The sequence below is a fragment of the Leptodactylus fuscus genome, chromosome 4, assembly GCF_031893055.1.
Source record: "Leptodactylus fuscus isolate aLepFus1 chromosome 4, aLepFus1.hap2, whole genome shotgun sequence".
Lineage (NCBI taxonomy): Eukaryota > Metazoa > Chordata > Amphibia > Anura > Leptodactylidae > Leptodactylus > Leptodactylus fuscus.
The window spans coordinates 133,189,341-133,202,511 of record NC_134268.1 but is presented as its reverse complement, the minus strand read 5'-3'; the positions used below and the strand labels follow the sequence as shown (position 1 = coordinate 133,202,511).

Below are 13,171 nucleotides of genomic sequence, written 5' to 3'. Positions count from 1 at the left end.
GGTGCCAAGCCAATGTGAATATACCCCTCTCAGCCACATCCTTGTTACATGCTAGGAGGGTCCATGTGTAACACTATTATCCATCAACAGTCACAACTATAGTAATATTGTCTGAAGTTGGCAAAATATTATTTGCTTAGTCAAGGTATAGCACGACACTTACTATAGAAAATAAATGCAAATTAACACCTCTTATTATATTTCAGGGAGTTCCTGGGAAAGATGGACTTCCGGTGAGTTTGTTTGAGCTTTATGTACATCTACATACATTTGTTAAAAATGAAACAAAATAGTTATTAGCTGCAGTTTAGATTGACAGGACATGCTGCAGATTTTACATGTTTTCCCTAAAATAAGAATGTCATCATAGGTGTACTTAGGGAATTGTTGCTAATAACACACTGTCTGATTTTTGTCTCGTTAGATAAGCTTAACCAGGAACACAGCGTGGAAAGCCACGTGGATTGAACCAGCTACTTAAAGGTCTGATACCTGGATCCCATACAGATCAACTGTTTCAGAAGCTGCTGCAGTGAATGGGGAGCAGAAGCAATATGCTCCTATTTAAGTAATAGTGCATTGTATATTACTTGAATAGGAGCAGAGCTGCGTCCACTCTCCATCCACCATAGCAACTGTCAAAACAGCTGATCTGTGTGGGGTCAGGGTATCAGTAGAGATCAGATATGTCATATGCTGTGAATGTCATCCTTCTCAAACATGCGTTATTGACAGATTTCTATATGACCTGAGCTGATTAATCTTGATTAATCAGGCATTTTATCTTGATTATGATTAATAACGAATACTTAAATCACGCCCCATCTAAACCACTCCCATTTAAAGTATGTGTTGGGTGAACCTAACATTCATCTCACGAAGTTCCCCCTGTGGTTTCACTATGTCCAAACTAAATCTGCTGTTATTCTCTGGGGTCTCTTCTGACACCAGAGTATAATGAACAGAATCCTAGGGGAGGTGATCAAATGTAAGAAAAAAAAAACACAGTGTAACTTGCCTTTCGTGGGCTTTGGCGTGGCTCCCTCTTCTCTTCCAGTCTTCTGGCTGATGTCAGGGACCACTGAAGCCTGTGGTTGGGCCTCAGCAGTCACATAGCATTGTGATGAATAGATACATCAAGCAGAAGACCAGAAGAGAAGAGGGAGCTGCATTGGAGTCCAGAAGAAATTAGTAACATGTAACAGAGCATGTCCATCTCTGCCTATAGCCATCACAATGCTGTATACCACATAGCTAAATTGCTGCTAAAAGAGCAGAGGAGAGGCTCAGACACAATGCTAGCTCCATTATCTACAGAAAACAAAGCAAATTCTCTTGAAATTATAAGTTAGAGAGGTTGGCCACTTTCAGACCAATATTGACAAACAAATGTACAATAAAAAGATATACAATTTTCCAATATACTTTCTGTATCAATTCCTCACAGTTTTCTAGATCTCTGCTTGCTTTCATTCATTCTGTTACTTCCAGGGGATAAAAGTCTGACCATGGTCATGTGATTTACGGTCCATGGTCATGTGATGACCACACAGGTGCCGCTCATTATAGTCACAGCACAGTAATCAGACATCTGCCTGGTAATCAGCTGTGCACCTGTGTGCTCATCCCATGACCATGGTCAGAGTTTTATCCTCTAGGAGTAACAGAATGACTGACAGCAAGCAGAGATCTAGAAAACCGTGAGGAATTGATACAGAAAGTATATTGGAAAATTGTTTTTCTTTATATTGTACATTTGTTTGTCAATATTGGTTTGAAAGTGACCAACCCCTTTAAAGTGGTTGTGCCATTTATAAAAATGGCAACAAATAAACTGAATATTCATTCTAGCTTTATAAAGAAATTTTAATGACTAGGTACAGACTCCACACAGACATGAGAAAGTCATAAGATTCTTACCACTCCATGCTACTTCATCCGTAACTATATATAGAGAGCAGCATTGAGTGGTGATGTGCTTAGCTTATTAATTTACTGACACTACTCGGAGTCTGTATCAATTTAAATAATCACCATTAATCATAATCACGCTAAAATGCTTGATTAAGATCAAATTCACTCAACCCTAACCTCTAGCATCCACTACATGCAAAGCTATGAATTTTCAGGTTAGAGTAAAATGATGTGCCTTGAACTCCTTCTGTATTCAGTCAGTATTCTAGCAATGCTGTAAATTTGAAATTTTTGTTAGTTAGAACACATCATATTAATAGTTATAATCCAAGCAGTTTCCTGAATTGATATTTGTTTTTTAGGGTGAGAGAGGTTTCCCTGGATTACATGGTAAACAGGGCACTAAGGGAGAAAAGGTAAGTTGTTAATGGAGCGACTAACAAGGAGTTAGAAGTTATTCTCACTCTTATTTTAAAGGTGTTTAACCCTTTCAAGACCAAGCCTAAAAGTACTTTCATTATATAGTGAATAGAGATGAGCGAACACTAAAATGTTCGAGGTTCGAAATTCGATTCGAACAGCCGCTCACTGTTCGAGTGTTCGAATGGGTTTCGAACCCCATTATAGTCTATGGGGAACATAAACTCGTTAAGGGGGAAACCCAAATTCGTGTCTGGAGGGTCACCAAGTCCACTATGACACCCCAGGAAATGATACCAACACCCTGGAATGACACTGGGACAGCAGGGGAAGCATGTCTGGGGGCATAAAAGTCACTTTATTTCATGGAAATCCCTGTCAGTTTGCGATTTTCGCAAGCTAACTTTTCCCCATAGAAATGCATTGGCCAGTGCTGATTGGCCAGAGTACGGAACTCGACCAATGAGCGCTGGCTCTGCTGGAGGAGGCGGAGTCTAAGATCGCTCCACACCAGTCTCCATTCAGGTCCGACCTTAGACTCCGCCTCCTCCGGCAGAGCCAGCGCTGATTGGCCGAAGGCTGGCCAATGCATTCCTATGCGAATGCAGAGACTTAGCAGTGCTGAGTCAGTTTTGCTCAACTACACATCTGATGCACACTCGGCACTGCTACATCAGATGTAGCAATCTGATGTAGCAGAGCCGAGGGTGCACTAGAACCCCTGTGCAAACTCAGTTCACGCTAATAGAATGCATTGGCCAGCGCTGATTGGCCAATGCATTCTATTAGCCCGATGAAGTAGAGCTGAATGTGTGTGCTAAGCACACACATTCAGCACTGCTTCATCACGCCAATACAATGCATTAGCCAGTGCTGATTGGCCAGAGTACGGAATTCGGCCAATCAGCGCTGGCCAATGCATTCTATTAGCCCGATGAAGCAGAGCTGAATGTGTGTGCTAAGCACACACATTCAGCACTGCTTCATCACGCCAATACAATGCATTAGCCAGTGCTGATTGGCCAGAGTACGGAATTCGGCCAATCAGCGCTGGCCAATGCATTCTATTAGCCCGATGAAGTAGAGCTGAATGTGTGTGCTAAGCACACACATTCAGCACTGCTTCATCACGCCAATACAATGCATTAGCCAGTGCTGATTGGCCAGAGTACGGAATTCGGCCAATCAGCGCTGGCCAATGCATTCTATTAGCTCGATGAAGTAGAGCTGAATGTGTGTGCTAAGCACACACATTCAGCACTGCTTCATCACGCCAATACAATGCATTAGCCAGTGCTGATTGGCCAGAGTACGGAATTCGGCCAATCAGCGCTGGCTCTGCTGGAGGAGGCGGAGTCTAAGATCGCTCCACACCAGTCTCCATTCAGGTCCGACCTTAGACTCCGCCTCCTCCAGCAGAGCCAGCGCTGATTGGCCGAATTCCGTACTCTGGCCAATCAGCACTGGCTAATGCATTGTATTGGCGTGATGAAGCAGTGCTGAATGTGTGTGCTTAGCACACACATTCAGCTCTACTTCATCGGGCTAATAGAATGCATTGGCCAGCGCTGATTGGCCAGAGTACGGAATTCGGCCAATCAGCACTGGCTAATGCATTGTATTGGCGTGATGAAGCAGTGCTGAATGTGTGTGTTTAGCACACACATTCAGCTCTACTTCATCGGGCTAATAGAATGCATTGGCCAGCGCTGATTGGCCAGAGTACGGAATTCGGCCAATCAGCGCTGGCTCTGCTGGAGGAGGCGGAGTCTAAGATCGCTCCACACCAGTCTCCATTCAGGTCCGACCTTAGACTCCGCCTCCTCCAGCAGAGCCAGCGCTGATTGGCCAGAGTACGGAATTCGGCCAATCAGCACTGGCTAATGCATTGTATTGGCGTGATGAAGCAGTGCTGAATGTGTGTGCTTAGCACACACATTCAGCTCTACTTCATCGGGCTAATAGAATGCATTGGCCAGCGCTGATTGGCCGAATTCCGTACTCTGGCCAATCAGCACTGGCTAATGCATTGTATTGGCGTGATGAAGCAGTGCTGAATGAGTGTGCTTAGCACACACATTCAGCTCTACTTCATCGGGCTAATAGAATGCATTGGCCAATCAGCGCTGGCCAATGCATTCTATTAGCGTGAACTGAGTTTGCACAGGGGTTCTAGTGCACCCTCGGCTCTGCTACATCAGATTGCTACATCTGATGTAGCAGTGCCGAGTGTGCATCAGATGTGTAGTTGAGCAAAACTGACTCAGCACTGCTAAGTCTCTGCATTCGCATAGGAATGCATTGGCCAGCCTTCGGCCAATCAGCGCTGGCTCTGCCGGAGGAGGCGGAGTCTACGGTCGGACCTGAATGGAGACTGGTGTGGAGCGATCTTAGACTCCGCCTCCTCCAGCAGAGCCAGCGCTGATTGGTCGAGTTCCGTACTCTGGCCAATCAGCGCTGGCCAATGCATTCTATTAGCCCGATGAAGTAGAGCTGAATGTGTGTGCTTAGCACACACATTCAGCTCTACTTCATCAGGCTAATAGAATACATTGGCCAATCAGCGCTGGCCAATGCATTCTATTAGCTTGATGATGCAGAGTGTGCACAAGGGTTCAAGCGCACCCTCGGCTCTGATGTAGCAGAGCTGAGGGTGCACAAGGGTTCAAGTGCACCCTCGGCTCTCCTACATCAGAGCCGAGGGTGCGCTTGAACCCTTGTGCACACTCTGCTTCATCAAGCTAATAGAATGCATTGGCCAGCACTGATTGGCCAGAGTACGGAATTCGGCCAATCAGCGCTGGCCAATGCATCCCTATGGGAAAAAGTTTATCTCACAAAAATCACAATTACACACCCGATAGAGCCCCAAAAAGTTATTTTTAATAACATTCCCCCCTAAATAAAGGTTATCCCTAGCTATCCCTGCCTGTACAGCTATCCCTGTCTCATAGTCACAAAGTTCACATTCTCATATGACCCGGATTTGAAATCCACTATTCGTCTAAAATGGAGGTCACCTGATTTCGGCAGCCAATGACTTTTTCCAATTTTTTTCAATGCCCCCGGTGTCGTAGTTCCTGTCCCACCTCCCCTGCGCTGTTATTGGTGCAAAAAAGGCGCCAGGGAAGGTGGGAGGGGAATCGAATTTTGGCGCACTTTACCACGCGGTGTTCGATTCGATTCGAACATAGCGAACACCCTGATATCCGATCGAACATGTGTTCGATAGAACACTGTTCGCTCATCTCTAATAGTGAACAATGGTACCGCACACTCTAAATAAAATTATGGTGCTAGCAGAAATGGAGTCCTTCGACCCCTGTACAATAGCGAATAGATGCTGCTGCACACAATAGGTATAGTGATAAGTGAAAATTTATTTGGGGACAAACAATAACAGTGATAATACCATGAACAAAATAGGTTGACAAGCATATATGGCTAAAGCAGCCACTAGATCAAAAATTATTATAACGTTTCGGTCCTTTAGACCTTCATCAGATACGATCAAGTGTGTGGCAGGCTAGGGGCAACAAGTCATGGCATAAAACTTTTACTAATTCATTTAGCTCTAAAATTAACACACTCTCAAAAAATGCATCTCACAGTTTGTTATGCAAACTGTGTAAACTGATCTTTGGGCACACAGCAGCGCATGGAAGGGAAGGAGTGATACTGGACATTTGAAAAGCAGATTTTGCTGGAATAGTTGTCTGTGCAGAACTCCTAAAATACCAGTACAAAGGAAACCCCCAAAAGTGAACATTTTGGGAACTACATCCCTCACAGAATTTATCAAGAGGTATAGTGAGCATTTTAATCCCACCGCCTTTTCAAAGATTTTATTAACAATGGAATATGTAAATGTAAAATTACTAGAATGCCACTTTTTCCATAAATTTTTCATTTTCACAAGAGATTAAAGGAAAAAAGCCCCCACAGTTTGTTAAACAATTGCTCATGAATGCGGCAATACCCCATATGTGGTCATAATCTGCTGTATGGGTACATGGCAGAGCTTTGAATGGAAAGAACGCAATTTGGGTTTTGGAGGGCAGATTTTGCTGGAATACAGTATCTCTGGAAAATTTGCAGTTTTAGGGTGCATTCACACTACGTAAACGGCAGCTTATTCTGAACGTAAAACACGTTCAGAATAAGCAGCGTATAAAGCAGTTCCATTCATTTCTATGGGAGCCGGCATACGAGCGCTCCCCATAGAAATGAATGGGCAGCTTTTTTCACTACGAGCAGTCCCATTGAAGTGAATGGGAAGTGCTGGCGTGTACAGCTCGGCATGAGCAGAGCTAACCGTACACGCAGCGCTTCCCATTGAGGAATCTAACAGTGTGCTGAATTTAGTGCACTGCCAGCTTTCTAGCGGTATATAATACTGCTGGTGCCAGAGGATGTGAAAGATCCTCTGTAAAGCTTCGCTTGACTCACACACAGTATATTAGTTACACTTTGCCACACAACTTGACGATCTGGAGAAAAGAAATATAAGAAGCAATATCAGAATTAGGGGTCTTCCTGAAGCAATTGAAATGGATAGAGAGAATAGAGCCTCCTATGCCTGTAGTTCCGATCCATCCAAATCACGGGACGCCGTATGTTATATCCATTACTACTCTTTGAAGGAGAAAATCATGAAAAAAGTCAGAAGTCGAGGGGAAGTGGACTTTGATGGTGCCAAACTATCCCCATTCCAGAGCTATCATGATGCACTCTACGACAGCGCACTGCGCTTAATTCCCTACTGTCCATCCAGCAGGCCTGCAATATTTCATACCATTGGAGCTTCCCTTTCTTCTTAACGTGAGAAATGCAGATGGCACTGTGTCTCTCCTTGCCAGATGGCCTATACAGCTTCCTACAGGCACTGAACCTGCCCTTCATTAACCTCCCAGATTAGAAAGCTCTTCTCAAAGAACAGATGTCGACTGATATCTACCGATGTGACGGACTAGGGAGGGTAGGCCTGATAATTGCTGGGTTCCATGAGACAATCCTACCTGAAGCTTTGTAGTGATCGCACATATACACCCTCTCTAGCATATTGGAAATGACCATACCCTTCGCTATAGCCTGTCATTCCCTGAGTTCTAGATTGCTTCCCTTGCTATATTGTTAATGATTTGAAGGGCCTGGACAGGGCCTAGAGCCTAATGAACATCCTATTTATACACTATACTGGTTTTGAGTAAGCCGTTCTGTTTCCTTGCCTGTGTCTTCATCAACCCCCCAGTAGAGAACACTGTGGCAGTGTCATGTGTGATAATTGTGCTTTTTAGACACTTCCCCTTCAGAGAATTAGAGGCAACTTTGTGTGTCCTGTCCCCTACTGTTTCACCTTTTGTTTCTTGGTGCCCTCCCCTTTCCTCTGACATATTTTCCTGCCCTCCGCTCCGTAGCCTCTTCCTGTGGTTGTCTGCTACTAATATCGAGAACATTATCCTTTCTGATCATGCCACAGTTTCTAAACATTCCCCAGTTTGCATCTCACAGGACTCCAGGCATGAGTTTAACTGGAGACTTAATGAATCTTTCCTACAGAACTCTCAGTGCCTGTAAGACATTGTGAAAACTATGGCTAACTTTGGTCAGGGCCACTTTTCTGAACCCTCCATTCCTGTACTCAAATGGTAAACCATAAAATGTGTGATTTGTGGTTTTTTGGTTAAACATAGGGCATGCAAAATTGTCTTGTGAACCAACATGAATAAACTTTGCAGTACTCCACTCTAAAGGATCTGGTTGCAATATGACACAATATGCTAACCCTACTAGATTCTAACCCGAAATTCGGCAACAATGTGGTGGTAACTTTTATGAATGGGGTAACAAATCAGGTCATCTCCTGCTGTGGGCCCTTCGGGACAAGAGAGAACCCACCTATATATTTGAGGTGAAAGACTCTGGGGGAACCACACGTTAACACACATCAAAGTTATATATATAGCCTCCCATACCCTAATAAGATTTTTCCAGCCCCACCAATCCAGTGTGCACTCTCTGAAGACACCTATGACACTGCTCTGCCTAGACTCCCCGAGAACGCAATAAAAAATCTTGAAGCTCCATTCACCCCTAGGAACTTGAGTCAGCTATTGATTCCTTATCTTCACGGAGAGAGCTGAACAGTTCCTTTCCCATGTAAAACAGTGGCACAAGGCTTTCTTTCTGTGCCATAAATTTTTCATATCCTGTAACGGACAGTTAGAATACCTGTTCTTCTACACACACTGTATCCCAATACATTACAGCAATGTTGTCGATATTCCCAAGCTAGAGTCACAATGACACATGTATGGTGGGAATACCCCCAATTCACTTCTTTTGGTCTAAAATTGTAGAGGTGATATACAAGGTGACAGGTGTTGCCATAGAACATACACTCACCGGCCACTTTATTAGGTACACCGTCCAACTGCTCGTTAACACTTAATTTCTAATCAGCCAATCACATGGCGGCAACTCAGTGCATTTAGGCATGTAGACATGATCAAGACAATCTCCTGCAGTTCAAACCGAGCATCAGTATGGGGAAGAAAGGTGATTTGAGTGCCTTTGAACGTGGCATGGTTGTTGGTGCCAGAAGGGCTGGTCTGAGTATTTCCGAAACTGCTGATCTACTGGGATTTTCACGCACAACCATCTCTAGGGTTTACAGAGAATGGTCCGAAAAAGAAAAAACATCCAGTGAGCGGCAGTTCTATGGGCGGAAATGCGTTGTTGATGTCAGAGGTCAGAGGAGAATGGCCAGACTGGTTCGAGCTGATAGAAAGGCAACAGTGACTCAAATAGCCACCCGTTACAACCAAGGTAGCCAGAAGAGCATCTCTGAACGCACAGTACATCGAACTTTGAGGCAGATGGGCTACAGCAGCAGAAGACCACACCGGGTGACACTCCTTTCAGCTAAGAACAGGAAACTGAGGCTACGATTTGCACAAGCTCATCGAAATTGGACAATTGAAGATTGGAAAAACGTTGCCTGGTCTGATGAGTCTCGATTTCTGCTGCGACATTCGGATGGTAGGGTCAGAATTTGGCGTCAACAACATGAAAGCATGGATCCATCCTGCCTTGTATCAACGGTTCAGGCTGGTGGTGGTGGTGTCATGGTGTGGGGAATATTTTCTTGGCACTCTTTGGGCCCCTTGGTACCAATTGAGCATCGTTGCAACGCCAAAGCCTACCTGAGTATTGTTGCTGACCATGTTTATGACCACAATGTCCCCAACATCTGATGGCTACTTTCAGCAGGATAATGCGCCATGTCATAAAGCTGGAATCATCTCAGACTGGTTTCTTGAACATGACAATGAGTTCACTGCACTCCAATGGCCTCCACAGTCACCAGATCTCAATCCAATAGAGCATCTTTGGGATGTGGTGGAACGGGAGATTCGCATCATGGATGTGCAGCCGACAAATCTGCGGCAACTGTGTGATGCCATCATGTCAATATGGACAAAAATCTCTGAGGAATGCTTCCAGCACCTTGTTGAATCTATGCCACGAAGAATTGAGGCAGTTCTGAAGGCAAAAGGGGGTCCAACCCGTTACTAGCATGGTGTACCTAATTAAGTGGCCGATGTAGTGTAGATGGCCTTGCTTTTATCAATCTTTCTGAGTCCTATCAAAGCTATCGCAACGATTTTGGAAAGTGCCGTGTGTCCACAGTGTGTATTTTAACACAAAGTGGGGATGGGATTCATTAGAATTCCATCCACCTTGCTGTGACTGTAAAATACTGCATTTTTCACATGGGCACTAGAAATGAGTGAATCAAAGCTGACGAAGTGGAATTCGTTCCGAATTTCAGGAAATATTTGACTCTTGTCTAATCTGGCTTTCCTCACGCTTTGTGGCAACGAATCACACTATTTCTAAAATGTCTGCTGCATATGTTAGGACATGGGGCAAGGAAGTCTGGGAACTCAGGATCACCCACAATGCCATGCATGCAGCCAATCAGCAGCCAGCCTTGTTATGTCCCAGCCCTATAAATACCCTCCGCCATCTTAGGTTCATGCATTTTCCTTTGTACTTAGTGCAGAGAGAGACGTCAGCAGGTGCTAGGAAAAATAGTAGTAAACTTTTGAAAATTGATATTTTGCTCAATCGATATTTGGGGAAAGAGCATTATAAGTGTAGGGAAAGGATAGAGAGGAATTTATACACAGTACTGAAACAGAACAGGGTTTGTTTGGAGTGTTTGCAGCCTCGGTAATAGGAACAATCCTACTACACCTTGCTGCAATGACTGCAATTATACTAATGTACTGCAAAATTACAGGCATTTCTGCCATGCATTAGTGGCCCAAAAAAGGATTGTTACGATGAAGTCAATAGAACTCGCTCGAGGTCACAGTAGAATTTATTGGTTAAAAGGTGCATAATGCTAAAACACCGCGTTTCGGGCCCTCACGCCCTTTTTCAAGTGCTTAAACTTAATCCACAGATGGTGTAGCATAGACCAGCTTTCTATGACCGAAAGTGTCAGATGAAAAGAAATAGAAAGCTGTCAGCTACAGCCAGCTCTCCTCTCCAAGTTGTGTGCTGTGTATGAGAGCAGGGAGGAGGAGTCAGCAGCAGCCTGTGCTGTATACACAGAAGACAGTGCATGAAGAGACTTGCATGGAGAAGCTAATTAGCATATAAATAAAAACGGTCTCATTCAAAAATTACTGAGGCAATTTACATACAAAAGGTAGGTGTATAATAGCCTTTCTAAAGGCTATGCAAGTATATGATTAGTTAAAAATGACTTTTTCCAATGATAGAGCCCCTTTAAAAATCAAGAGGATTAAAGCAAGTCTACATTCACAGATTAGCTGTGGTTAGTTTTCCAAGATGTATGGAACTCCTCCCTGCCGAGTTTTAAAAAAAATCTACCTGCAAGTGTACCTAGAAGAACTGATGCTGTTTTGAAGGTAAAGGGTGGTTGTTGCAAGAAATATTGATTTGATTTAGGTTTCTCTTTGGTTCAATTATTGAATTTTGCTAATTCACAAAAAAAAATTAGCAAAAGCTTTCTTATTTTGCAACATTTTATCTTGCCTACTTAAAACCTTTGCACAGTACTGTATATACCGATGAGTATTCATTCTGATATAGAATTTACAATTGTAGTAAAGTTATCATTGTAACATGTATATGAATTATCTTACTAAGACTGCAACATACTTGTAATAATGTTTTGAAAATTAATGGATGATGTGTTGAAATTTGTTTTTCTAGGGCGATTCTGGCATTGGAATTCAAGGACCTCCCGGTATTCCAGGACCACCAGGTCCTCCAGGGACAGTCAACACACTGAAGCGTTTAGTAAGTTATTAAGGATATGTATTTTACATCACAGTTTGAGATTATGTAGCAAATTGTATAACTTAAAGTGTAGGTCCAATTATAAAACAGCTTTTCATAAATGAATAACAATATACTTAAGCAGAACAAGGCTGCTGGAAAAGACTCAAAAGTAATGATGCTAAACTTTACTACATTGTGAGTGAACTCTTTTGATACTACAATATTCTACCACTGCACAGAATGAGGGTGTAAATCAGCTGACAGCCACTTCCTTCCTTCCCTCCGCCTCCTCCATAGACCTCTTTTTGTGAGAATAGCATGGAGATGGATTCTATACAAATAAAGATTCTAAGTGAAGATATAGCGAGAATACCAGCTTAATAAATGGAGAAGGAAATATGTTTGTTTAACAAGATATATTATAAAGTTTCTTATATTCACATGTACTGTTCCTGAAAAGTTGGAGGTAGGGTTGAGACGATCTCGAGATTTCAGAATTGATTTTAAAATCCGATTTCCGATCATTTTCCAGCCGATCATGATCGTGAAATTTGCTTGATCGCCGATCTGGATCCAATCTTTATCGATCCCGATCACTCAACCCTAGTTGGAGGTACACTTTTGGTGTGTGACTTCATAGCTGGCTTCCCCAGCACCATCTTACCCTCAAACAGAATCCTTACCATGAATTTCAGGGCTTTCTGAATATAGGAAGAAGGACCAGGGTGACATACCTGGTTTTCTCAGTCACCTGGGTCAGCTCGGGATCCTCGTCTGCTGCCTCGTCAGTGCATCCTAGATGAAGAGGATTGAGAGCTGTCCTTCTTCTCCTCTCCAGTGCAGTCTAGTCCCATTGAGGCCACCATCTTGACAGCTCTGCCACCATATTATCATACCTCTCATACGCTGATATGAGAAGGGCACACACTGGAGGTTCAGACTTGGATTTCAGGTTGAACTTGCCCTGCACCACCACTGTCATCACTCTTCTTCCTTTCCTGCTTTCACTGCTCCAGCTATATTATATTAATAACACCATGTGCTACAGCTCACAATGGACTCTACAGTGCTTGCTAACAATCCCATTATGAAGGAATTGGCTGACATAAAGCGTGGAATGTGTCACATTGGAGGCAGAATTGAGGAACTACAGAACATTATTGACATAGTGCTCTTGGAATACAGTTGTGCTGCAACTAAAAACTTTGCAAAATGTTCCTATGCTCCCTCGCTGATTCCATTGACGATCAAACCAACATGGGCTGTAGGAACCACCTAAGAAAAAGAGGTCTTGCAGGAATGATTCCTCCTGAAACTTTGGAATCCACTCTCAAACAAATTTTTATCAACTTCCTAGGCAGAAACACCACCCTCGACCTTATCTTGCACTGTCTGCATGGAGCATTATGAACTAAACCCAAACCCACCAAGGGATGTCATCAGTCGCCTCCTCTACTTTCAAACAAAAGAGGCTATTTTTCAGAAAGCAAGGAGTATGCCACTGTTCAACTTTATA

At 43.4% G+C, this 13,171-nt stretch overlaps 1 protein-coding gene across 1 annotated transcript in view; it reads left to right on the top strand.

Annotated features, from left to right (window-relative positions):
* Positions 1 to 13,171, top strand: part of COL15A1 (collagen type XV alpha 1 chain) — a 257,018-nt gene that overhangs the window by 127,680 nt on the left and 116,167 nt on the right. Inside the window, exons 9-11 of the mRNA XM_075271081.1 lie at positions 207 to 233; positions 2,277 to 2,330; positions 11,587 to 11,673. Coding sequence (XP_075127182.1) covers positions 207 to 233; positions 2,277 to 2,330; positions 11,587 to 11,673 — 168 coding nt within the window. The remainder of the gene's footprint in view (positions 1 to 206; positions 234 to 2,276; positions 2,331 to 11,586; positions 11,674 to 13,171) is intronic.